Raw genomic sequence first — 25,403 nt, 5'->3', positions numbered from 1 at the left:
ACTGAAGTTGAGTATTTCCCAGATGGCATTGCAGACACCCCATGCTGCTGGGATGACATAGAAGAGGGCAGGGTCATCACCAGATGGCTTCCAGAGCAACAGAACCAGCAACAGGCAGGCGTGGAACACAAAACCGACTGCTGCGACAAGTAAAAGATACCAGGCGATGTTTCAGGCACTGCAGGAAGACATTGTCTTAACGTTTATTGTATGGGATTGCTGGGCAGACTGTAACTTCAACATTAATAGTGTAACAATATGCTACTGCAAGGTATGGCCAGCTGGACAGCCCATAAGTTATGATGTATAGCCAATAAAGGCAAAAGTAAATCATGACCTCCAAACTAATACATCATTAACAAGCATATTATTATATCCATCTTGACAGTGCATAACATGAACATTTGATGTGCGTCATACTAACACCCACCATAAAGAGCTGCAGTACATAAAATGGCTGCTAAGAGGTTTAGAATTCAGCTTCCATGCCATGCAGCTTACCAATGACTATGCAACGTGGGATGTGACGCAGCATCATGCTGAGGGTGAAGGCTGCCAGGGACTGCAATGCTCCCAGGCTCAGGAACACAAGACTAACATTACGCAAGCCCAGTGTGCACACCACATAGGACTGCAACAGGAGAATCGCGTGATAGCTAGCAAGTCATGACTGAGTCCACAACAGCAGCTTCTCCCCTTCTTGTGATACTGACCTTGCTGAAGTCGGTAAGCATGAAGCCCTGCTCAAGCCCTATAAATACTGCTAGGGGTGCTGCCAGCTGGAGCCGTGGGTCACTGAACACGCTGAACACGGCTCGCACTGCCGCCATACCTGTTGGCCTGTCTTGGTACGCAAACATCCGAATCCGGTCCAGGAATGCGGCCGTCACTGCCAAACCCATCACAGAGCAGCCCAGGAACACACTGGCCAGCATTGCAGATGTTTTGCACGGCAGCACAAACACCAGCTGAGCCTCGCTCACCGTTGAGTTTGCCTCCTCAGGGGGTTCTGCAATCGTGCTGGTGAACGGGCATGCCTTGCTGCCACACACACGCTCCTGGCTGCCATCTGTCAGGAACAGGGCATCAAGTTCAGGCTGTGGGAATTCTGCATCATCTGGAACAGTAAGTATGCACCCACCTGCTGTATGTACCAGGTTGGTGTGGTTTCTGCCGTGTTGTATGTGAGGCACCCACCTTGCTGTGCGTACCAGAGCAGAAAGGCTGTAACGCCATTGCCGAGCACCAGGCCAAAGTCCTGCGCGGTCTGCAGGCCTCGTGCAAGCCTGCGCACAACAGTCTCCCTGCGGCACGAGCTCTCCTCTTCTCCCTCTTCCGTCACAACGTACGACAGCTTAGAAGCCAGCGTCATGAGGAAGGTGAGGCGTGCACTGACGAGTGGGCCCAACCACAGGCCGAAGACCAGGTATGCAGGAACCAGTGTGTAGGGTGTGGGGTACAGATGCAACCCGAAGAACATGCAGGCGTGCACGTAGCCCAAGATGAGTGTCCAGTTGCAGCCCACATGCTGTACCAACACTGGAGCCACAAGGGAGGATAGGGAGGCCATTGCATGCAGGGCAGCCAGCAGGAGGGCCCCCATGTCAGATGACACCGCGGCCTGTGTAGCCAGCAGTGGCATCAGGGCAGCTGTGAGTGTCACATGGCCTAGACACAGTGCTGCAAAGTTACGCAACAGGACTCGACGCGAGTAGATGGGGCCCAGGTGGGATGGTGTTGACCTCACCACGGCAATCAGACGCCGCACGGAGGAGGCACCCCCGGAACTGGACAGTGAGCGCGTGGATACGGGCGAGTGCTGCGAACGCAAGCAGCAGATGTAGAGCGAGGCTTCATGATGGGCATGCTTGTATCACACCGTCACAGCGAGACTTACCTCCAGCCTGAAGTCATCCCAGCAGGTGCCGCCACTTTGCGTCTGGTGCACCACACGGTGTTGGTGGTGGGTCCTGCCCTGTTACACAAACTCACATCATGAAGGAGTGAGCACAAGCACTTGATATGTAAAGTGCGGCACACCGACCCAATACTTGAAATTGAAACTCAATGCCAATGTGAGGCACTTAAAGATTTTGTCCATACAATTTCACACTTCATGTTGAAATCCAAAATGTCTTACTCTTTTTGTAATGTAACACTGCATGCTTCACATTCCATCATACTACATAATTTCTGAATACTTTATTTATCCCTTCAAGGGTATTTATCACAAGCATTTTAATGAGTAACTGGATAGCATGATAAAAATACATTTTACTCTGTGCGCACTATTAAAACAAAAATTTAATTTCATAATTGGAAGGTCATGCCCACTTTTCTGTCCATGTTTCATGAACTTCGACTTGAGTTTGATATTGGAGAATTTGTAAGAAAATTTGTCAGAGATCTGTTATTCTTTCTGTGCAACCCTTTACGAGGTCTCTCAGAAACTGTTCATTACTTAAAAAGTTGATATATCATGTACACCTTTTATTTGACGTATTTTCCTATGTGCAGCTACTAACAGGCCCATTGTCTCTACTCCAGATGATACATGAAAGACTATAGATCACCAGTGGAATGACACTTAGAGGGGGAAACCAAAGGACTTGTAGAAAACCCTGTCTCAATGCCACTCTGTCCAACGTGGACTGCCCCGGGCACATTCTGGATTTTGTTACTGGTCAGCTCCGCGCTTTGCTGTCCCCTTTCCAGGCAACGTTTTTCCGAGTAGGACGGGTCTCAGAGGGCTTCAGATATTGCAGTGGAGAGAACAGTTTGTGACTCCACAGAACCAAACCCCAGCTGTGGGCTACCTCAATGAATAGGACTCACTTTAATCATTCATTTGAAAATTATAATTAAACTTTTGTATTATTGTGGTCAATCAGAGATGCCACTTTACTTGGCACACAGTTACAGAGACAGCCGACTGTTCCAGAACCCACGGCCACCTCTAAAACTCTGGTTTGAACTGAGCTCACCGAGTGATGCCTGATTACGGGTCGAGGTAATTCAAACAGCCGAGAGATGGGCGCGCGATCGGCTGCCGACAAGGCATGCAGGTCTGGCAGAGAGCCCATGCTTGTCTTTACATCGTGATTGTTGGGGGATCAGCTCTGCAGCAACCTGCAACAGTTGAAGGTAAGGAAGTTAACCCCCATTAAAACACAGTGGTAGCTATATATACTGCCCGCTTTAACATTCGGTGTATTTGTCTCATGATTTAAAAAGCACTTATTCCTATGTTATTAACCAACTGATCCTCATAGAGATTTGCTTTGTTTACATTGGAGGACCAGTGTAAATTAATTGGTTTTACAATTTCATAGCTTAAAGCGTTTGCAGTAAACTTGTCCAACGTCAAAGCCCCCATGAAGACGTTGGTGGACTTGGAGGCAATGCTCGACATCTTCGTTTCCTCTGCTCCCCTCTCAAGTGTCTGTGACGTCACCCACGCTCATTTTTCTGTCACTGCATCGGACCTCCGAAGTTGGCCGAAATTCAGCACAGGAATCATTTCTGCTGCTCACCTGAAGAGGTTGAGGTTGAGGCTGTGGGGTAGGTCAGGCAGCATAGTTGAGACTTCGTCCACCAAGGCGAGCCACCTGTTGGATACAATGAATTAGTGTCTCATCGCCTTCCTACGTAAAATCCGTACACTAAATGGTGACGTAATCGCGGGTTGCACAATGACCACAGCCTTGGAGTGTTCCACGCTACGCGACGCTCGCTCTGCCACCTGGTGAAGGTCGAAGTCCCCAGGTTTTGTGGGTGTTCGTCGAAGAAGCTGTTCTTATCTTGACCGAGCCATTGTGTGGCGGGTTGAGTTGAGGCGCGCGCATGCGTCGTGTGTTTCAACTGAAATGGGAATGTAATCCGTCTTTCTTCCACGAATCTGTTGCCACTTGAAGTCGAAATCAGGGCCTCAGCGGTGAGAAGCCAGCCTGAATCGCGATACAGTGTCCTCATGTAGACCACAGCCGTTCGACGCAAAAAGAATCCGCAGTCAATACAGCGTCGTAAAACAATCACCTTGCATGTCGAATCGCCGTCTGGTGTCTCACGGACGCGTTGAGGTGGGCCTCAAAACTGAATCGAAGTCCGTGGAGTGCAGCGCTGTTGCTGCCAGCTGACCTCGCACGTCACTAGCAGGCAGTTTGGGGTAACCCCCCCATCCAGTGGCTCTTTCCGCCGCGCGGTTATCGATCGGCACCGCCGACGCCAAGCGCCGAGTCGGTGGCTCCTCATGTGCACCTGTTTCATTTAACGCGCAGATGAAACTGCGCCGGCCTGTAATTTACCCGTTGTTTTGTGTTTGGGAACGCGGTGAGAGCGTACTGGAGAAAAATATTTTATGAGGAGCTTCAAAATTATTGGGGCGATAATATCGAGGACGGCGTGATGGGTTGGGCAGACAGCACGCGCGGGGGCCGTAAAATTGGCGAAACACATTTTGATGCGGAAGCCTGAAGGGACGACACCGATTGGAAGGCGCAAGTGGGAGGATAATATTAAAATGGAACTTGGATGGACTTAGGTGAAAGTAAGACTGGATTAACGTCCAGTGCACGTCTTTTGTGAACTCCGTAATGAACGTTTGTGTCGGAGAAAAGTCGGGGAATTTGTTGACAAGCCGAGCGACTGTCAGCTCCCGCTGACCTAGCACATCGCATGTCTGCATCCAGGTCTTACGCTTTTAAGTCTGTTTCCTATATCCTTCCATTTTTTGTCGTCCAAAGGGCTTCGCCATAGAAATTCATCACGCGCCCTTGGTATTTCCGTCGCCACCTCCAGGTGGTCTCAAGGTCGGAGAAACGTGACCTTCAACTACCGCAAGAGGGAAATCTGAAGTCATTTCTCCATTTCCTTGAGTCGAAACAGCTGCAGGCGTTTACGATGTTTGGGAAGGGACTGAGAAAAATGGCGATGTGAGGTTTTTGAACCACTTTTTGTGCCTCATATTAACGAAGTTTAGTACGCAAATTATAACTGCATTTCTCTGACCAACGTAGTCGTTACTTTCAATGGGGAAAAAAGTGTCGTGTGTTGCGCAACGAATCGCGTGATGCTAGCCTGGGGGGGGGGGGGTTTGCCGAGCACGCGTGGTCCCTGCTAGCCATCGTTTCGAAGCCGTCGTCAGACATTCGCGTATCGCAACGTCACGGCCATTTGTCACCACTCCCTCGCGTTTAACGCGAGGCCTTGAATCGCGCGGCCGTGCGCGAGCATTTGAGCGGAAAAAGGCAGAAATCCAGGGTTGTCAGCTCGAGCGATGAGGAAGAAAGGATTCTCCGCGATCTCTCAAATTCAAGACTCGATGCGAGTGATGGAATGTGTGGGGACGGGATACCAAGGCGCATGCGCGTTGCGAATCGTAACATTTTGGGACTTCCCATTATTGCAAGACCTAATGGGAAAGGAGGGGCAAGCTAAATAAGTCCGCAGAATTCTTCCCTCGACGAAGCGCCATCGACTGTCAATAATCGCGCCAACTTTCGAGCCGCGCTTTTCATCAGCGCCCGGATCTGACCACTGGTCTTCGGCACGTCTCTTTCAAGAGGCAAACTGGTAACATTTTCAAATTGCTTATCAACTTTCTAGCGAATGACGCGACATTTACGGCAATTGGCAATGTAATCACTTACTCATCTTACGGACAGAAAAACCGAACAAATAACAGGAACAGGTTACGTCCTTACAATCGAAATGATCGATCTCTCGCGAGGAGGAAACGAACATATTCGCAGACGTTGCACGAATTTTCAGATTCCTTCTCGTCGGTAAGAAAACGAAAATCCGAAAGAAATCGGCCGGCCCTGTCTTGTGCCTCGCAGAATGAGAATTTCACAGGCAACAAAACGGAAGTGATTTTTATATATTTTTGGTGTGATTCACACCGAGGCCGCTGTGTTTTGCTGCAGAAACAGTTGAACGAGGTTGTAGCATTTTTATTCAGCTGTCCGTGAAGGAATTACCGATTACGCAGCTGGCGCGTAAAGAATTTGCTGGAAACAGTGTGTGTGATGACGTCATTTATTTGCATCACATGACCCATTTTTTATTTTCATGGCGTGACGTAGTTCCGTCTTCTGGTCTGGCCTCAGTCCTGCATTCGGCGGTCCTGGTTTCCCGTCTTTGTGAAGGACCTCCCAAACGATACGGCCAAGTGGCTGAGGGACAACTTTCTAAAGTCAGATTCCGAACCAGCTCCTTCAGATAACCGACAAGAGCGACCTTCGTGTGTTGTTCTAATTCCTGCAGGCGTACCAACACAAGAGAACGCGCTTGCTACACGAAGTGTGACGGATTGCGACATTACAAAAAACAAAAGCAAAAATAAATTTAAAAAAAATTGACAGTGGAACCACGGTTCCCTAGTTAACGTTGAATAACGTTTAACTGTAGAAGTATATTTGTACCGAAATAAAATTTTATTTACACATTAATGTATACCTTTACGTCTTACCTATACGTGACGTCATCCGCCGACATCTTGTCTATGTGTTGCGTCATGTAGTCAACACACTCACTCTAGAACCGTTCTTTGTTACCAAATAAATGGCCAAAACTCCTAAACCGTAAGAGTTAGCTGAAATCTGTTTGCAAATTTGAAAAGCTCGTGTTTATTTACGTATTTCACTCGCAATATGTCCAGATCTAACTCTTACGCTTTAGACGTGGCAAGCGGTTGAAATTAAGGAACGAGGGTTGGTTATTACGTGTATATGCACTATAGAATAAAGTAAACATCACGTAGAAAAAACCTTTATTTACTCTTTAATTTACATTATATTCTCTATCTTACAAAGGTCTCGAGTTATTGGCGTGTGAAGAATTTACCATACGTCTTACAGTTTCCGTCGAGTGTGCCGTGATTTTATAAACGTTATTCAAAGGTAAAACGGTTGACTGAGAGAGGCGTCTTTGTGTGTGACCACTTGGCTCGCTCGAGGGACGAGGGCAGTGGACTTTCTCGTGGAAGTGGTAACTATGTCTACCGCCAGCTTTCTGTCACAGAATTTCAGTTTGGCCACGGAGTGTGTTCGAGTGTGAGTCGCAGAATAAACAAAGATTCTTTTCTCAAGTGGCGTTGATTGGCGGTTCGTTGTCATGGAGACCGAATCTTTGAATGTTATTTTACTTAAACTTCGAGCTCCAAATGCGAAATGTGGGGTTAATCCTTGGCTCGACATTCGCGTTTTTATCCCGATTCTTTAAGTTACGTAATGTTCACGGTCAAGTTGATGTTTATGGCGATTGGAAGGCGAGGACAACTACGCTCCAAAGTCGTCTCAAGCGGAAAAAAAATCGGGTATTCCAGAAAGTGAAAAGGAAATGTAGCGCGGTCAGCGGTTTCGGCTCCATTTCCTCGAATATCAGAGGAGAAGTCAGAAGGCGACCGCACGCATTTCTGCCGCCTGATGTCACCGCCCGTCCTCAAGGTCGACTGCCCGTTGCTCACAACGGATTTCGAAAGAAGAGTCGATGCTGGGACCCTGACGTCAGATCACGCACTGCTTTGCTCCAAATAAGCCGCACACGGAAGTGGAGGCTTGGCTCCACGCATTGTACCATAAGCATCATGGGGGTGGTCCCCAGAACTTGCCTGGTCATCGTCAGGAGTGGAAACATTTTTTATTTTATTTTTATTTTTTAGTAGAACCGGTTCCAGGACTTGGTTTGTGTGCGAGACGGACACTTGTCAGCAACGAGGCCCTGGCGACCGAGTCTTGACAGCACAAGCCTAGTAATGCACTCATTTGGAGAGTCACAGACTTTGCCTTAGTTTCGTTTTGATAATCGCGAACCAACAACCGAAGTGTTTATGCTCGTCAGCTGATCACGCGGCCAGCGGCCCTCGAGGGTCTCAGCTTTCACACGTGCGCCGCTCAACCGAGGGGCTCGCTGAGTCGGTATGCAGTTCAGAGTTCGGATTGCGTGTCCCCCCAGCAACACATTTTAAGTGGATTCGTTGCTTTGGTTGTGTTGGCTTTGCAAAAGCGAAGAAATAGGAGAATGTGGACGCGTCCTATTTTTGGTGCTAGACTTTACACACGGCAGTTTTTATTCATTGTACAGTGAACTGAGGGAAGATGATAATAGGTTTTTTTAATTACTTCCGAATGTCAATTGCATCATTTGACGAGTTGTTCCATACCTTAAAGGGCTCCTTTTGTGAGAGAGACACAGCTGTGAGAAGATGAAAAACTCTACAGTTTAGTTCTCACATCTCTCTCTCTCCCATATCCAAACAGCAAAAGGACGCGGGCAGGCCGGGAAATGTCGGTCACCCCTACAAAATTTCGTGTTTTGCCAATTCGCGGCACGTCTAGATCGTGTCACTGAACAAAATGGGGCGGGCGGGAGAATTGGTTGGGCATATTTCATAACCACCTGCATCATTTCTGCCCTCATTTGCAGTTCGAGGGCTTCTTGAGACAGCAAAAAGTACCTGACCCCCTGAAGTTCAGCTTGTGCATCGAATCTCTTTCGTGACAGACTTCGGTCGAGCGCATGACTGAAGTCTTTTGTTTCCCACGATGCGCCTCTCCCGTTCAAAGGCGTTGGCTGCAGCCCGCTGAGCCTCGTGTGAGTGTCGCCTTGTAATGCGGGTAATTACAGAAAATCTCATCAACCGGATCGTGTAATGGCGACTTTTGGCGTTAGGTTAGGTAACCCCGAACGTTTCGGTAAGAGAGAATGGGCTTCTGAGGGACTGCGCCAGTGCCTCTGGTATTGCAGGTCGCAGCCAGTTCGACTCGCCCTCCAAACGGAACTGGTCTTTTGTCCTGTCTCCTCCGGTGCTGCTTGAGCGTGGCCTTAAAAATTGAGCAGTCTTTTGTTTCGGAGCGATTGATAAGTCACGTTCTAATCGCGGTCTGGCCGTGACTGTCATTGCCATGGATACCGAGAAAAAAATAGTGCAAGGTTCTGGTACATGCTTTCAACAAGGAAGTCGATATTTTTACATAATCCTGGCATTGAATTAATTTGGAATCTTTCCAACTTTGTCCCAAAGGCGTGTTAAGGCGTGTAAACACTAATTACACGGATCAGGGCCCTTCTTCAGAAGCTGCTGGTGGTCTATCAGCTTTCGCGCCATCGCAATTTTTTAAAATAAAAATGGTGACGTTTGCTACAATTCTTGACGTCTTTTAGGAAGGTCTGTCTGTCTGTCTGCCTTCTTGACCTGACCTTGTACAATCTCAGCGCTCAGTCGCCATGTTTGTGTGTCGATGCAAGGAATTGTGGCGCGCCTCTGCCCGGAGGCATCTGAGCGTGTCATGTGCTCTGCAGGGTCTGGCGAAGACCTCACTCAGTCAGGGTTCGATCCAGAATCCTCCGAATAGAAGTTGGCGTCCGCGGGTCCTCGCTCGCTGCCAGTCATTCTTCGTAACAAAAAGTGCGCATTTGATTCGTCACTGTTAAAAGCAGCGACGTATTCTTCCTGTCCTAGATCAGTCATAGGCGCTATCGATAGCACATTGTTAACTATCGATTGTTCTCGCACTACTTTACTTTTCGATTATAAGCCATAGTCGATCTTTCCCGCAGTTTCTGTGATGGATTCGGACGGCACGAGACTTCTGTTTCTACGTATTTTATCGGGAGATTTGAAGTTGTCACGGATAAAGATGTTTCGGTCTTTCGTGCGAATTTGTAGGAATATTTCGACGTTTCGAAAGAACCTAACTGCATCAGCCCCCGAGAAACTAGTTTCTGCCTGGAAGTCCACTTCTGCGCAGAAGAAGACCAACATCTTGAACTTGTAGCGTTTGCTTGCATTTCGTCATTGTTGCTTATATGAATATTAGTTGTGGTTTTTGTTGAGATACAAATTGCATGAAGTTTGTTTTACCAACATTTAAGTCGAAAATAATCTGTCCGCATTCGTCATTTCTTTTACATACTAAAATCTTGTTGTGAGGCTTTGTGTCAGTTCAAACACGTCCTGAGCCATCCCTGAATTAAAATCCGAAGGGGCAGCCACTGGAACGGCCGCATTGAATTTCTCGTTCGCCTTTCAGTTCCGTCCGTCGCTTGGCTCTCGCAGTCCGAGGTTTCGTGTTGATGAACCGCACCTCGAACCAAGGTCAATGCGAAGGCGAACATCGTGGATTTCTCTGAAACAACGAAAATAAGAAACAGCAGCAGCTTTTTCCTTTTTGTCGGGGTTTAGGCTCGATGCACACGAGCGAGTTATTTTGGCGAGCTCGCCGCGTCATTTTCTCGCTCGTTTTAGCAGTACATGTGAAGCAATGGAGCCACGCACACTATGGCGGTGACGCCGCGAGGACGCGGCGAGCAATTTGCGTTCGCCAACCACTGCTGCTTCGCAGCGAGTTCGCCGATCTGTGTGAGAGCATTGGGCAGTGCACACGTGGTTGGCTACCGCCTTCCAGTCATGGAGGAGGTATTGCAAGCCTTATCGCAGAATCTTTACTTTTGATGGATACATCCAGTTTTGCTGCTAGCTCATCTAACGACTTTAAGCTCATACGAAAATAATTATGAAATTTACTTTCATCTTCTCTTAAATCTGTACACACTGTCACGAACAGTCGTGAACTAACCAACGGGTATGTCCAATACTTCCTATTGGGTTTTTTTAAGGATGTATTCATAAACGAAATAGGCAAAACTACACGTTTTCTTCAGTACACACCCATTTTGGTTGCCATCCAATCTAGTACTGGTGAGAGTTTTTCGGCGTGCTCGCAGCGATGACGCTACGTGTGCACTGTCACGGGTTTCCTCGCGCGACATTTTCCCGCTCGTGTGCACCCGGCCTTAGATGAAGGTCGCCTCGTCTTTCATTTCGCTCTCAGCCCCGTGAAATTTCTGGACAATCAAGGCTCTTCGTTGATGTTCTCGAACACACGCCAGACGCCATTGTACACTCTCTTATCTGCGGGGTATAACGGACGACCAGCTGAGATCGGATGTTGCCTCAGAACGAGAGATTTCAGGTGCTCACTGGGTTTTGACTCCGCGTGGTAGATGCGTATGTTTCGCAGAAACATACTGTCTCCATCTTCAGGGCGAATCGATGCAGTCTTAGAGTAGTCTGCCAGGGGTTCGGACCGTCAGCTTTCCCCTCTTAACCCTGGAAAGACTGTGATAAGACCTTAAATTGGCCACGACAGGGCCCTGCAACCTTTTTTTGCCGTCTTACGCAGATTGTGAAACAAAGTGGCGACCGCTGACGCCAGGGTTTCTCAACTCGCGGCGCACTGTTTCGCTCTGTCTGATGACATCGGAGAGCCCACTTTGTCCGTGTGTCAGAATGTGGAAATTCCTGTCGCTGTGGGCAGTGACGAACGTCTTTTATGGAACTGAGACGCCTCATACTCGTGGACAAAGGCAACGGACAGATTTCACGTAGCATCGAATGGGGAAAGTCGGTGACGACTGGACGGCGTTTGCGACACTGGGGCTGATTCAGTGGTATTTGTCACACGCCGTACAATCGACTGGCCTTGTTTTGTAACTCTGCGCCCCTGGATCTTGGAACGGTTGAGTAGCCCTGATTGAAACCCGCCCTCTGTTCTCCTCGCCAGAGGCACTCCGAGTTCAAGGGCGGAACTGTTTTGTTTTGGGTCGTGCGTTCGTGTCCCGTCTCGGGCTCAGTGCCGAGGGGGTGACATGTGAGTGCACCGCGAATCTCGGTTGCAGTCACCCGGGGAAGAGCCCGCCTGAGCTATTCCCGGTCCTTCTCGTCGCCGAAAATTCCAGGGGGGGCTGACCCAAATTAAAACGCCAGTCGCTGGAAAGATGCCGAGGCCTTGGATGTTTCTTTTGTTTCTGATCAGTTCTGAAGTCGGATCTCCCTCTTCCCGCGTGACCTTCGCCCCACCCCCGCGGACCTTTCGCTGCCGACCGCGCTCTGACCGTCCGTCCAGTCTGAGGCGAGGCAGTCACCGAAGAGGACAGCATCAGGTGAGTGAAGCCGAGCGTCCGGACGGAGTCGCCTGGACGTGCCGGTCGCTCGCGTTCCTCGGAGTTCGCGCTGCCATATCTGTTTGTTTGTCCGTCAGTTGTCTGAACGTGCTGTTGCTCGGATGTTGTGATCTATCGCCCGATGGAGTATAAACATCCCCCACTGTGCGTCGCCGTGGAGGAGACAGCGCGTTCTTTGTCCTGGGCCCTATTTTGTGACCTTCTAACCTTTTGTCGTGTGTGCGCCTGCAGATCGATTACTTGTCCACTTCGAATCCCGGCACAAGTAGCTTTGTTTTCGTCAGCTGCGTCTGTCAGCGAGGTAAAAGCAGCTCGGAACGTGAAGCTGATGGTTGCTTCACGCTCACCGTAGGCGCATCGCCCGGGGTGGGGGAGGGGCAGGAGGAGGTTGTGCATGTAGCACGCGTCGACGAGATGATAAATATATGTAAAATTTCAGTCGGAAATCAGAAGGGAGGAGAAGACTTGGACATCCACTTGTACGTGGTGGGATAATATTAAAATGGACGTAAAAGAATGAAGGTTTGAACACGCTGTTCCACGTACCCGAAATCCGAAAGTAAGTGAAACCACGAATTTCGTTCTTCTGGGCCAGTGGCCCCTCCCTTCCCCAGACAGAAGACACGAAGCCAAGTTCTGTGGTGAAATCTGCTTTTGTCATCGCACGTCAGACGCGTGGGCCTTCCCATACTAACTAACTAACAAGGAAGAGGCCTCAGTTAGTCTTCACGCTGCTTTCTGAATTGGCTTGCCATTCTATTTTAAGGGGTTTCCTCACCAAAGTCCGAACATATTTTGCATTTCTTCCACCCAACCGGCGTGTCGAACTCATTCCTCTAGACCACAAATTAGCAAGTGATGATCGACTGTCGGATGATCGATTAGAGAGAGCGTCGTTAAATAACGCAAAAGGCGTCCTTCAGACGTCTGGAGATGGTCCACGCCTTGCGTCTGCCTCATTCACGATGTCCTGTGACGAGAAGTCAGGCGACATTGGAGGCCGCGACCAATCCGTTTGCCAAAAGCAAAGCTGATTGAGGACACCGATTACTGAGGCAGGCGTCAACCGGACACAAAATGGAACCTGATTTTGAAGTTGTCGACAATGAAGCAGTGGCGGGCCAGAAGCGAATGCGGAGAACGGTCACTGCGCGTGCGTGGGCAGCCACAAGGACGTTTCGTGATAATTAGAGACTAGTTGATCACCCTGATCGCTGGGGTCAGGGCTCCGTCGTTTAATTGCGTACAGTAAGCACGCACTCACGCCGGTGCTGAGATAAGGATCTCGTGCGGAAAGAAACGGAGGTCCTTGCTGGGACTCGAACTGCGGTCGTCCGTCCCGGGAAAGAAGCGGTGTCCGACGCTGGGGCCTGACGACCCCAAGGTCCAGTGAAAGTAACTCGCTCTTTTTCAAAGCGCGCGTCGCAAGTGTGTGAACTCGGAGCTCGCCTCAGAGTTCACACACTTGCGACGAAGAGGGAACTTGTCGTCATTGAAATGTGTGTGGACGAGGCCCTCTCAGGCGTGGCATTGCAGCTTCCTGAAATTCCGAACATTCTCTATGGACGTTCTGCCTTTGGCTACAGAGAACTTCTTCGGGTGCACCTTGAGTTTGTCTTCCACAGCACACGCGGCGTGAACTGAATGCACGTGTGTACCACACCGTATCAACTAGTGTCGCTGTTGGAGACATTCGGCGGCAAAGGAACTTCACTTCCGGTTTGTAGTGTTCGAAACGTCGTCGCTCTAGAGTAATGCACTCGTTCTTTTCTTTCTTATGACGATTTCTGCACGCCCATCCGTCGCAAGCCGCTGTCATCGTATTTATTTGGAGGGACTGAGGAAAACCATGAAAACCCTCTGCGAGGACGGCGCTGTCTTAAATGTGCCTCCAGTGGGTTCCGACAGCATGAAGCTGATCGTGCCGAAGACAGATGCGTGGAGCTGTACCTCCACTCCCCCCATACATGTTCATGGCGTTTTCCATAACTAGGCATAATAACTGGGAGGGTGTGGATTGGACTCAGCTGGCTTGGAACATGGTCCGGAGGCGGCTTGTCGTGAATGCTGTATTGAGTCCTCGGTGTTCTATTAGAGGCGCAGAGTTTCTTGAGAAGCTGATGGTTGACCCCGCGAGAGAGATTCGCTGTTTCTGCAAAAAGGCGCGTTCCCTCCTTGGAAGGGAGAAACAGTCGACAGCTCTTTGCCGGCTTGCGCTAGGGCGTTGCCCCCCTGTCGCCGACATTCCTCCCTTTTCCACGAAAACGTTCAACACCGCAACTGGTTCGTGTTAAGGCCGCCATTCACGATCGCTCCAGATGGATGACGTCCAAACGGATGTCGTCCAAAGAGGTACTACATTCACGGTCGCGTCACGCCAGTCGCGGTTTGTTGTCCCTCTGTGAAGTGCGTGGTGTTTGCGATGGACGAAGAATTGGTACTAGCTACGGCAGTATGCCTGTATATTAAAAGGAGGAAACCAAAACGAAAGTGGTCAAAGCAATGGCTCTTAAACAGAAGCAATTTAAGTCACGTCAATTTAATTAGTGAACTGAGTTTGGAGCCGTCAGACTGGAGAAACTATTTACGAATGGATGAGTGTGCTTATTTCCGCTTATTGGGGCTAGTCACGCCTGTGATACAAAAACAGGACACGAATATGAGACAATGCATCAGTCCTCATGAAAGATTGTCAGCGACTTTGAGATTTTTGGCTTCAGGCATGAACTATGAAGAACTGAAGTATGTGACAGCTATTTTTCCACAACGTTTATGAGTAATTATCCCCGAGACTTGCAGGGCAATACTGCAGTGTTTGAAAGGATACCTTAAGGTAAGGTAAGGATTATTACTATATTTGTTAAAATATAATTAGTTTCTGAATGTAATTAGTTTTTTACATTTAATTAGTTTCAATTAGTTCGTGAATCACATGACTGATGATGCCACTTAAGAGGCGAAACATGTCTCATAATATATTTTAACTTATTTGTAAAATACATGGCAACTCTCTATATTTATCAATAACATCAATAACGAAATCACGCCCCGACATTATGCAACTTTCGACTTGACTGGACGAAGGCTCGTGGCAGACTGGCATGAGAATGGACCACGTTTCCGCCACTCACGATACGATGGCGCGATGGAGTGATGGAGCGATCAGATGGATTATGGCTCGACAGAATATCCAAACGAGCCCACCGCGCCACGCCAATGGACTTCAGTTTCCGCATTCACGGTACAATTTTGGAGCGACACCGCGCCATTTGGACGAATGGAGCGATCGTGAATGGCCGGCCTTAGTGTGTGTGTGGCAGTGGCAGTGTGGAAGCCTGATATTGTTCTCTTGTGACTGAGCTGTGTTAACAACATGCCACCTGTTCGTTGCAATTTCCTTTCTGGTAACTGATAACGCCTCGTATCACAGCACTCAGACAAACCACCGACGTCTTAATCAAAGGACGAAATGAAAGCCTGGCTATTGGAAAGAAACATCCCGTTTTGTGACAACGTGTTCAAAGCTCAACTGTACGATTTAATCAAATTAAATAAGTCACAGCACAAATATTATGTGATTGGGCACAACAAATCAACGTATTTCGCGGCGCTGACCCCAGGATACATCGCGTATTTTCTTTCCCACGGCCATTGTCTGAGCAGTTGGTTTCGACGACTATGTGGTAAAGGAAGAACTGCGTCAGGAACACAGGAAGAAGACGATGCAATTGGAACGAAGCGTAACATCCGGTCTAATTGTGTCTTCAAGGCGAACGCGTCGGCATTAACAACCAGCGATGACCGCCTGTCCTCTTCTCGTTGACATCGTCTGTTATGCAAAATACTTTAATCACTGTTAAAGAATTCTCGGCCCCGTGGTCTGCATGACGGACCATGAGACCACCGTCATGACCCGAAATCTTTTGTCAGTGCGTGTCCTTGAGCTTTTGGTTGCTCCAAGTCGAAGTTCATAAGATTTTTTTGTTGGTGAAAATGACAAGCGACCGGTTCCCGCTTCAGCGTTAGTTTTAAACAAAAGTGCAGTTGCCCTCTGCTTCCACCTGCACAGAACGCGGAGTCTCAACGCCTCCTTTGTCCAGTTACCATTCTAACCTTCATCAGCCCATGCACGAAAGGAAATCCTTCCTTCCCAAGCCGTCGTCCTGTTGTGTTCCTCCGCCATGCGTTTCGCTGTTCTGTACGGACTTGCGTTCCTCTCCGCCAGGTCACCATGCTCATTCCGCTGGACAAGCTTCGCTTCCTCTACCCCGCGTACGTCCTCGCCATCGTGTCGTTGGGGTACCTCCTAGCCGAGCTGGGCCACTTCCTGATCGGGGTGACGAGCAAGGCAACCGCCAAGGACCTGCACTACGGCGACATCACCTGCCAGCTCAACCTGTCGGACGTCCTGATCGCGGACCTGCCGCAGGTCTGCGAGAACGCCACCACGGAGGAAACGTGAGTGGATTTGGCTCAAGACTGGAACGAGGAACTGAGAGGGGGGTGTAAGTCAGGAACACGGGTATGTCGCTGTCACCAGCTGGGAATGTGGCCACGAGTGCTTGGTGACAGCCTCAGGTGGGAGCAATGCAGTATGTAAAACATTCACACCGAAAGGTTCTTTATCCATCGAGGTTGAGAGCTTGGCAGGCCTGTTTCATATTTTGGGGGCTCCCGGTTCAAATCTCTGGCTGCAACTCCATAATCTAAGGATTTTCGGGGGTTTTCTTGTTCCGTTCATGGAAGTCCTGGTACAGTCCTTGATATGCATCACCGCCATTTCTTCTGCATTCCCACTTCACTCGACGTGCTCGTGACAAACTACGTTGAGGCGGCCTAAAGACAGATGAAGAGAAATGTCACGTCTTTTAGTTCACAGCCTGTTTGTTGAATTTTGATGGAATCTATCACAAAAATTTGGTGATGCGTGATTAGGTGGGTCAGTTTATTGAAAATCTAAGTACGATATCTCGTTAAGTACACAATAAATTAACATGATTTTTTACATGAAATGTATTGTGTGATGTGAACAGCTGAAACAGCATTGTTTAATGACGTGCAGGTGTATGCTGATGGAGATGAATGGCACGCGCTACTGTGAGTGGACTTACAATGGTCTTGGGCTGGACTACCAGATTCTGGCTGGGCCCAGCTTCATCGCAGTGTACACGGTCGTGGGCGTCATCTTGGGCATAGTCGCAGACCGCTTCAACAGGTAACTGCAGTTTCAAACCTGATTCCACAAAAAGAAAGTCATTACTGGAAATGCAATTAGTATGCAGAATCTTTTCTGTCTTTACAAATTTAGTACAAACTGACCAATTTTCACAAAATTTGGTATGGTAATGCCATTCGAGGACAGCCCAGCTTTGTACTTTTTAATTTCAATATAATAGATAATGACAATACGGCGGACAAACAAACTTCTGAGGTGGGAATGGCACTAGTGCTGTTTAGTATGGGGTGCTAACATGGCGTGTGGTAAAAGATCACTAAAGATATTCAGTTGATGTGATTTGTGGCCGTGTGAAACTTTGAAGTTAGATCTGACAAGTTTAATGCAGACAGAAACTACGTTTTTGTCTTTATGAAAATGACGATGACGACGACTATTTCTGTAACGTATTTACAGCTGCAATCAATAAAATGAATCCTATGACGGCCTGTACGTGCTAACTCAAAGGTAAACATTAATTTTGTTCTTAGATTGTCTGTGTGTGTGTTTGCAGGGTGCGTGTGCTGGCTGTTTGCACTCTAATCTTCAGCATCGCCATCCTGCTGATGGGCACCGTCAAAGAGTTTTGGCACCTCGTGCTCTTGCGGATAGTACTCGCTGCAGGGTAAGCGCTCCAAACTTGCCTTCCTTATGTGATTAGAAATGGAAATTTGCCTCGCCATGAAATGGAGGTGAAGTGCCACACTTGCTGATTCATGCTCCGGCTGCTTTATCCCTATCAAAAGAGTCTACAGCATCCATTAGACAGGAGGCTGAGATTACACTAGAGCTGCACTGGATTTGGAGGTGTGAATACGTACTGCTGTACCTACACCCACACAGAGCAGCACATCAAGACAGGAAACGATCCAGTTGATGCTTAAACTTACCTGAACCTGACATTATTCTCCTAATTCCATTTTGTTACAGTCTTGGGCTTTTATGTGATACATCGTAAAGCAGAACTGATTAAACATTCTCTTTCTTTTAGACTGTTTTTGATCTGGAGGAGTGTCACGCGTATGTTTAGCGACATGAACTTCACTGCATTTTAATTCAAACGTCTACAGTTTTCTAATTTTGCTATAAATATCTGATGCACTGTCTGCTCCTCTGTATTCACTGTTTCCGCTGTTGATTCTTCTGATTTTCCTTGGCCTCTCCAGGAAAATGCTTTGATAGTGTCTTGAAGTAGGCCACAATCGCATTCTTCGTATTCTCGTGTGTTGATGAATGGAATTGTCAGTGTTGTTAAATAATCTGAGAAACAAACCAGCGGACTAAGAGACAGTACACTTACCTATTGAATCACTGGAGTCAAAGCCTTGCAGGATTGCAACAGCAGATGGTAATAAGAGGCCTGTCCTTCACCAGGTCTTTGCACAATTTATTGTTAAAGGTAATACGCATGAACTGGGCAGTTAATTCTAATCTACATATCAGAATTCATATCATTGCCATCTATTACACTTGCCCCATATGTACTTTTTTTTTACTCTTAACTAACAGATGTTAATTGCCAATGTCCTACTGTGGCTGGATGGGTTTGGGTAGCTTGAGAACTGTATTTACAAGAGGAATTTACAGTTTTTAGCTCTCACCTCCTTAAATGACTCTGGTGTCATGCAAAATTACTTTTCTGAGCAAATGTATTAAAAACAAGAATTTGCATGTTTGTATGAACAGCGTAGTTTGTTTGTGGTTCTGCTTTGTTGTTAACTGCTATTACAAGACGCTGACCTGTAGATCTGCTTCAACTTGCAGGGAGGCTGGATGCAACCCCATGTCAACTGGCATCCTCTCGGACATATTTACTGAAGAGAAACGAGGTCTTGTCATGTCGATCTTCAACTGGGGTATCTATGGTGGATATGGCATTGCATTCCCTGTCGGCAGATATGTCCCCCTGATGAACACGTGGGACCTGGTAAGTGACCCTCATTTAGCAGCCGAAGCCCACGTGCTGATCTAGTGTAGTTTAGCAGAGCATGTCAATGAATGTGGGCAACATTGCACTGCCCATAACCAGTCAATAACATTTATAGCTGGCGCATTTTGCCAGATGGCGTGGTCGAGTGGTTAGCACTTCTGTTTTTTATCCAGGGGGGGTCCCGGGTTCGTATCCCGGTATGGAGACTGGCTGTCCTGACTGAGATTTGTGTGATTTTCCTCAGTCCTTCTAGGGAAATGCTGGGACAAAACCTTAAATTAGGACGTGACCTCTTCCTTCCATGTTCTTTTGAAGTCATTATTCACAATCATCATATATTGAACTGGCTAACGGTGTTAGAGATTTGAGAATGCTATTGTATAAAGTGTGCATTATGGGAAATTTTATTGTGTTGGTGCAGGGTTGGCGTCTGTGCTATTATGGCGCTGGCATTGTTGGCTTTATCATCACACTTCTGACGGCCTTCACCTTGCGAGAGCCTGAAAGACAGACCATTGGAGAAGAAAATGATACAAATGCAAACGCTGCTGTTGTGAGGGCAGGTGAGGAGATTACACCCAAGACTGGCGAATGGAAAGTGATGCTGCAGCCTCGTATAATCATGTTATGCCTCGCGGCCTCCATTCGACACACAGGTAAGCACGTTGTTTGGGTTGGAGAACTCGTGAGAAAGGATAACACACTAACACCACTCTGTTATTGTTTCTTCTAGTCTCAGAGGCTCTTTGTGACCAATTATGTTCCTGTGTTACTGTGAACTGCTGCGCTGTCATGGTGATGAGCCTCACAGTTTTGTTTTGTGTGTGTAGGGGGTCTGTGCTTTGCGTACAATTGTGATTTGTACTACCAGAACTACTTCCCTGACTATGACCTTGGGTGGTGGCTGTTTGCTGTCACCATAGTTGTTGGCAGTATTGGTGTTGTGTTTGGTGGCGTTGTCTCTGACAAGTTTGTGGCCAAGATGGGTGTCAGGTCTCGAGTGGCTGTTCTTGCCATCAGCCAGGTGAGCGCACACTTTTGCTTTTCGTTACCTGGTGCAAGGAACTCGGCACTTGAGACTTTTCCATATTCAGTCTATCCAAATGGGATTTTTCAGAATCATTGTCTTTGATGTTAATTTATTGTTGATCCAAATTTTGTAGTGAAGAAATTACATTTGTTACTTCTCATATCATTAAATGTGTAATCTTGTTGATATAAATGTGGATAAATATATATTTTAGCTCTATAAAATATGTGTTAAGTCTTCACTTCAACAGTGTCTTCTAATCATATTTTGATTTTTACTCATGTCTTATAGACATATGTGTTATTAATTTTCATATCTTGCGTGAATTTTACGTATTGAATGATGTGGGTATTTATTTTCATTATATTCTTAATAACTTACATATCAAAATCAGTAAAAATTGTATTAGCTTAGCTATGCATTTTCTTGAACAGCAAGATAATATAATAATGAATGCCGAGAGTCAGTTCAACATTTTGCAGATATAAATGTACTATTGGAAAGCTGTTCACATTACCCATAGTAAAATGTTATTTTTCTTTGTAGTTGATTAAATATTCACTGTGTCAAGAAAAGTTTAAACAGAAAGCTGTAAATATTAATTTTGTTTTTATTATATCCTCACAGTGACCATTTTTGAGAACTCAATAATATTTGATATGAGCTTCATGAAAAGCAGGGTTATAATAGACTAATATGAACCAAACTGAAGTTTTATTAGTAACATTACAGTGTTGGCTGACAATACCAAATTTAATCAAAATCAGATCAGTACTTTTGGACGTAAAACATGGTTGGGTCTGAAATTATGGTTCAGCTTTGGCAAACAGAATATTGGACCCATGGGAAATTGTCAGTGTGTGTTGATTTAATATTACACATGCAGTGATTGTTTTGTTAAGTTCAGTACTGATTAACACTTAATATATACATACATTTATTCCTTCAACATTGAAATTGTGATGATATTTGTGAAGGATGGAGGAATATTCATCCACAGAAAGAATCAGAATAAGTAAGTAAGAGTAATTGAAAGAAAATACTGAATGTATTATATAATGTTTCTTTCAGTATTTAGCGAATGAGAATTTACAGCCGCATTATGCAAACATACGAATATTGCCCTGTCCTACGACAGTTCGCTTCATTCTGTGCTGCTGCTCGTCATACCACTTTCCTGAACCCTAATGCAGTTTGTTACTTGCAGCTGATCGCGACGCCATTTGCCTATGGCAGCGTGTACTTTGACCCACTCTGGGCGCTCATCACTCTTGCCATCTCATATTTCTTTGGTAAGTGTATGTTTTTTGTTTTGAATCGACTCGTAATGAGCGTCCGTCACGTTATTGACCGGCTGTTCCAATTTCTGTGCTTTTGTGAAGCATCATTACATGAGACCTCTTGAAAAATGTTAGATGCATGCTGATACTCAACAGCTTCCATTTGTTTCCTGCTGCGTGTATCATCGCACCTATCTGAGATAAGTGTCAACCCTTTCACTGTTAGTTAATAAAATAACCCGTCGCTGTACATCAGGCAATATCAAGTGAGTGTCAGCACTTGGAAAGTGACATGTTGTTTCATTTATAGAATTACCCTATAATGTAAAATGAGAATGAAACTAATTGACTTTGTACTGTTAATGTTATTTTTTCTTGAAATAGAACTGATTACTAGAGCAATCTGCATGTTTGGTGAAAGGACCAAGAGTTGGTGTTTTTCTATTTTATGAGAGTGAATGTCAGTCGGCTCTGTAACTTTATTAAGTCAATGGGACAGTGTTTCTTATTTTAGTGTTATATTGAGTTTAATCTCCTACTTACATGGTCTCAGCATAGTTGTTTTTCCTCTGTTTAAGGTTTTCCTTAATTTAGCGTTAAAGTCATAGAAATGTGAACCCTTAGTTGCACTGCATGACGCTAATGGACAGATTAATATAAATAATTCTTTAAATCACTGTGTTCTGCTACAGCAGGCATTGGGACAGCCATTTTAAAATATTTCACATAAAACTGGATGCATGCAGCATCTTGTATGTATGAATCATAGATATTCTTTTCATATTCTGAACTTTAAAATGGGGAATTTCATTCAATATTTTTTGGTGGTAACTTTGAGTATTTAAAAGTGAAATGCCATTTTGTAATTAACATTGAAGATGATATTACACTGAAACTTGTTGTTTGGTATAATATATAAAGCCCTGCTACTCATGCTGTCCTGTCTGACATCCAGAAAAGGTCATTGAGGTGCAGATTGTGTGGTCATGATGTATAAATATGAGATGTTGCTGCAAGTGAAAGCCTCTTATTTACAGACTGAAAACATAAACTGAAGAATACCTTTGAAGTGGGCGTTTAATTATGATAATGGCAGAATTGTTTCATGAAGATTTCCAGCCTGAACAGTGGTAATTTTTAGAGTGAAAGAACTAGGAAGTGTCTGTACTGTCTATTTCACATGTCGGCTTCTGCTGCTGCAAGCGATTTTCTGTCTTTTTAATTCAGCTGAGATGTGGTTTGGCATCGTGTTTGCGATCCTGGTGGAGATCGTGCCTTTGTCAGTGAGGTCGACAACTGTTGGGGTCTTCCTGTTTGTGATGAATAATATTGGAGGCAATTTGCCCATCCTGGTTGATCCTGTTTCCAAGGCTCTGGGCTATCGGGAATCGCTGTATATCTTCTATGGAGGCACATACCTCATCAGTAAGTAGTGCTGCCTGGCAAAATAGAGTTGTACTTAAATTATTTTCAAGTACAGTATGCTGAAAACAGGCAATATAAACTCCCTACTCTGGGGCTGCCAGCTAGACTAAGAATTGACAGTTAGCAGTTTAGTGGTATGCTAGTTCAGTGCACATAAAGCTGAACTGTGTATGAGATGCATTGCAAGGATGGTATAAGTTAAAATCCACCATTTTGTTTAAAAAGTTAGACACACAGACATAATGATACCTTAGGACTATCTATCTTTCTTTATGAAATATAGAAATACTTTTTAAATTATTCTTTTAATATTTCCGTCCATTGCTGAGCCGTTTATGAAGGTGCAGTTGTGGGTCAGAAAGTGTCCACATTAGCAGAAAGTGGAGGCCGGCATTCGGTTCCGTAGTCTGGCTTCCTTAGAACGATTGGATGTGGGCCATTCTGATGTTTGAGATGTAAATACAAATGTTACTGTTATTTTCAAGAAAAGTGTTTCATATAAAATCATGCAGTGATTTCTGCATGCTGAGAGTTTCAATATGCAGAAGCAGGATGTACACTTATGAATGATGCACACTTGCCAACCATTGCAGGCTCTGTGATGTTCCTCCTTACCATGTTCCTGATGGGAGGCCCACAACCACAACAAAAGGAGGCGAAACCTCAGGACGTGGGTCATGAGAATGCGGCCTTCACATTGGAGAAAATTGCAGACATGAGTGAGACAGCAAACAGACACTCCGTAGAGAGCAGCAGACTGTGAGCTCAGGGAATGTCTTAAATTGCAGAGGTCTTTGTTGTCTATGGTCGTTGAAGAGCGGTGATGGCAGCCGCTCTCGCACCCCCTGCCCCACAATTTTGATGTAAAACTTCTACATTCACAACACTGTTAAAGATTTAGACCCATTTTCAAGTCCTTGTTGTGTATTTAATTATACTGGCAACTGAAATTTTGAATCATATTTCATATCTGAATTTACTAATTCTCCATGAAAACATCTCAATACATGTTGACATTAGGGATGTAAACCATTAAGTTGATACTAATAGCACATCTTGGTTTGTTTCATGGAGTGTAATTTCTTATGATAAATGGAAAGGTCTAAGTTACAAATTACAGATGGTAGCAAATTGTGCCTTGTGAAGCTGAAAACTCGCTAGAGGGTGATTCTGTGTCATGGCTTATTATTGTGTTTTGATGCCATGTTGGACAGATTGGGGAGTCAGGGATCAGAAGGCCACTTTCTATGGCACTATGCCCTAAGAATGCTGACTATCTTTTTTATGCATAAATTTGTAATAACCTGACTGTGTTTATGTGCCCATCTGGGTGAAGTGATTGTGATGATATTTTGGCTATATTAGAGGGTACAGTATATTTACAATTTAAATCAGTGTCTCCTATGAATGTTGTACTGAAGTCTGTTAAAGTTTAAATGCTATCACAGGGTGTGAATTGTTCACTTTATGCTGTACCTTGTTTGTTATTCTGGCTATTTAAAAAAGAGTGTGTAGTCTCCATACAGGAGTGCAGACTGATGTGTGATAACACACTACAGATTTGTATTTTTTCTTCATTTGAGAGACTATGATTATAATTATCTCTCAATCCACAATTCTAGGACACAAAACAAATTAAATGTTGTATTTTGAAACAATGTTCTGTTGCCACAGTAAGGGATGGTGTCGCTTGTCTGTCAACTTGGCCTTTTGGAGAATGCAGTTCTTGTGCGGTCACTGCATACCTGTATCTGTGCTACAAGATACTTCACTGTAGCTATCCCCACATTAAATTCTGGACCTAATCTCTCATGAAACCTCTCTAAAGTAATATTTTACAAGAGGAATGTCAGAGTGTGGCCAGGTCTTGCTCGTGGTCAAGCTACAGGCAACTGTCTTCATAGAACACCGCTGAAAATAAAACTAATTCATGCCAGCTTAATTATATGACATATTTTGACAGATTGAGGCCCTCATCTCCAGTGCAATTCTGAAATAACAAACAGAATTAGCATCAGTGCTACAACATTACTAACTTCATGCAGCTGAGTTCTTGGTGAGAATTACATTCTCCTTCCTTTTGTGGAATCCAAAGGTTCATTACCATGTTCACACAAGCCCACCACTGGACCCTGTTGTGAGGCAGATGAATTCAGTCCACACCCTAGCTCTCTTTTTTAAGATCCATTTTAATATTATCCTGTCACTTTTACTTATGCTCTGCATACATACATATTTATGGATCCATAAGTTAGGCAGATACAAGTAGGATGTGAAATAAGTCATAATAATATACATTTTCAAGTACAGTTCATACTATTATAAAGATTTGGAAACATGGACAGACAAAGACTTTTGAGTTGGCACTCTGATTACTAAGACTGGCCATTGAATTTGTATTGCAGGTAGTGTCAGCAGTGCTGGGATGAGGCCAGAAATGTGTTCTTTAGTTTCGAGGACTCCACAGGAGTTGTGTTAATATTGTTAGTCTAGTTTATTTGTGTCTAGTCTGTCATTTGTATGTACATGTAATTATAAAATATACAGATATTAACCTCA

General features: G+C 45.6%; 2 protein-coding genes across 6 annotated transcripts in view; one reads left to right on the top strand and one right to left on the bottom strand.

The window, feature by feature from the left end:
- The window catches only part of LOC110837952 (N-acetylglucosamine transporter UNC93A), an 11,497-nt gene extending 8,372 nt beyond the window's left edge, over positions 1–3,125 (bottom strand). The window contains exons 1-6 of one of the 2 annotated variants that reach the window (XM_022080651.2): positions 2,985–3,125; positions 1,898–1,975; positions 1,198–1,819; positions 714–1,117; positions 502–631; positions 3–140 (exon numbers count right to left, since the gene is read on the bottom strand). In XM_022080651.2, the coding sequence (XP_021936343.1) occupies positions 3–140; positions 502–631; positions 714–1,117; positions 1,198–1,819; positions 1,898–1,975; positions 2,985–3,083 (1,471 nt within the window). In that variant the 5' untranslated portion in view covers positions 3,084–3,125. The remainder of the gene's footprint in view (positions 1–2; positions 141–501; positions 632–713; positions 1,118–1,197; positions 1,820–1,897; positions 1,976–2,984) is intronic. The other variant, XM_022080653.2, reaches the window with a different exon arrangement.
- LOC110837951 (protein spinster homolog 1) lies at positions 3,009–25,403 on the top strand. 4 transcript variants are annotated; one of them, XM_022080648.2, is made up of 10 exons: positions 3,009–3,144; positions 16,190–16,422; positions 17,027–17,179; positions 17,694–17,804; positions 18,944–19,106; positions 19,531–19,765; positions 19,940–20,133; positions 21,347–21,431; positions 22,647–22,844; positions 23,438–25,403. In XM_022080648.2, exons 2-10 carry the CDS (start codon positions 16,196–16,198, stop codon positions 23,605–23,607), a joined length of 1,536 nt encoding a protein of 511 aa, XP_021936340.1. In that variant the 5' UTR covers positions 3,009–3,144; positions 16,190–16,195; the 3' UTR covers positions 23,608–25,403. The 4 variants fall into 4 exon arrangements, with proteins under 4 accessions (XP_021936340.1, XP_021936339.2, XP_087198453.1 ...); XM_022080647.2 differs by lacking the exon at positions 3,009–3,144 and adding an exon at positions 11,836–11,943; XM_087342327.1 differs by lacking the exon at positions 3,009–3,144 and adding an exon at positions 13,413–13,683.

This window comes from Zootermopsis nevadensis, unplaced genomic scaffold (assembly GCF_977971745.1).
Source record: "Zootermopsis nevadensis isolate Lab colony 2312 unplaced genomic scaffold, Znev_1.0 Znev_ptg000003l, whole genome shotgun sequence".
In the NCBI taxonomy this organism is placed as follows: Eukaryota; Metazoa; Arthropoda; class Insecta; order Blattodea; family Termopsidae; genus Zootermopsis; species Zootermopsis nevadensis.
Note: the sequence above shows the minus strand (reverse complement) of the source record. Positions and strands in the feature narration are given on the sequence as shown.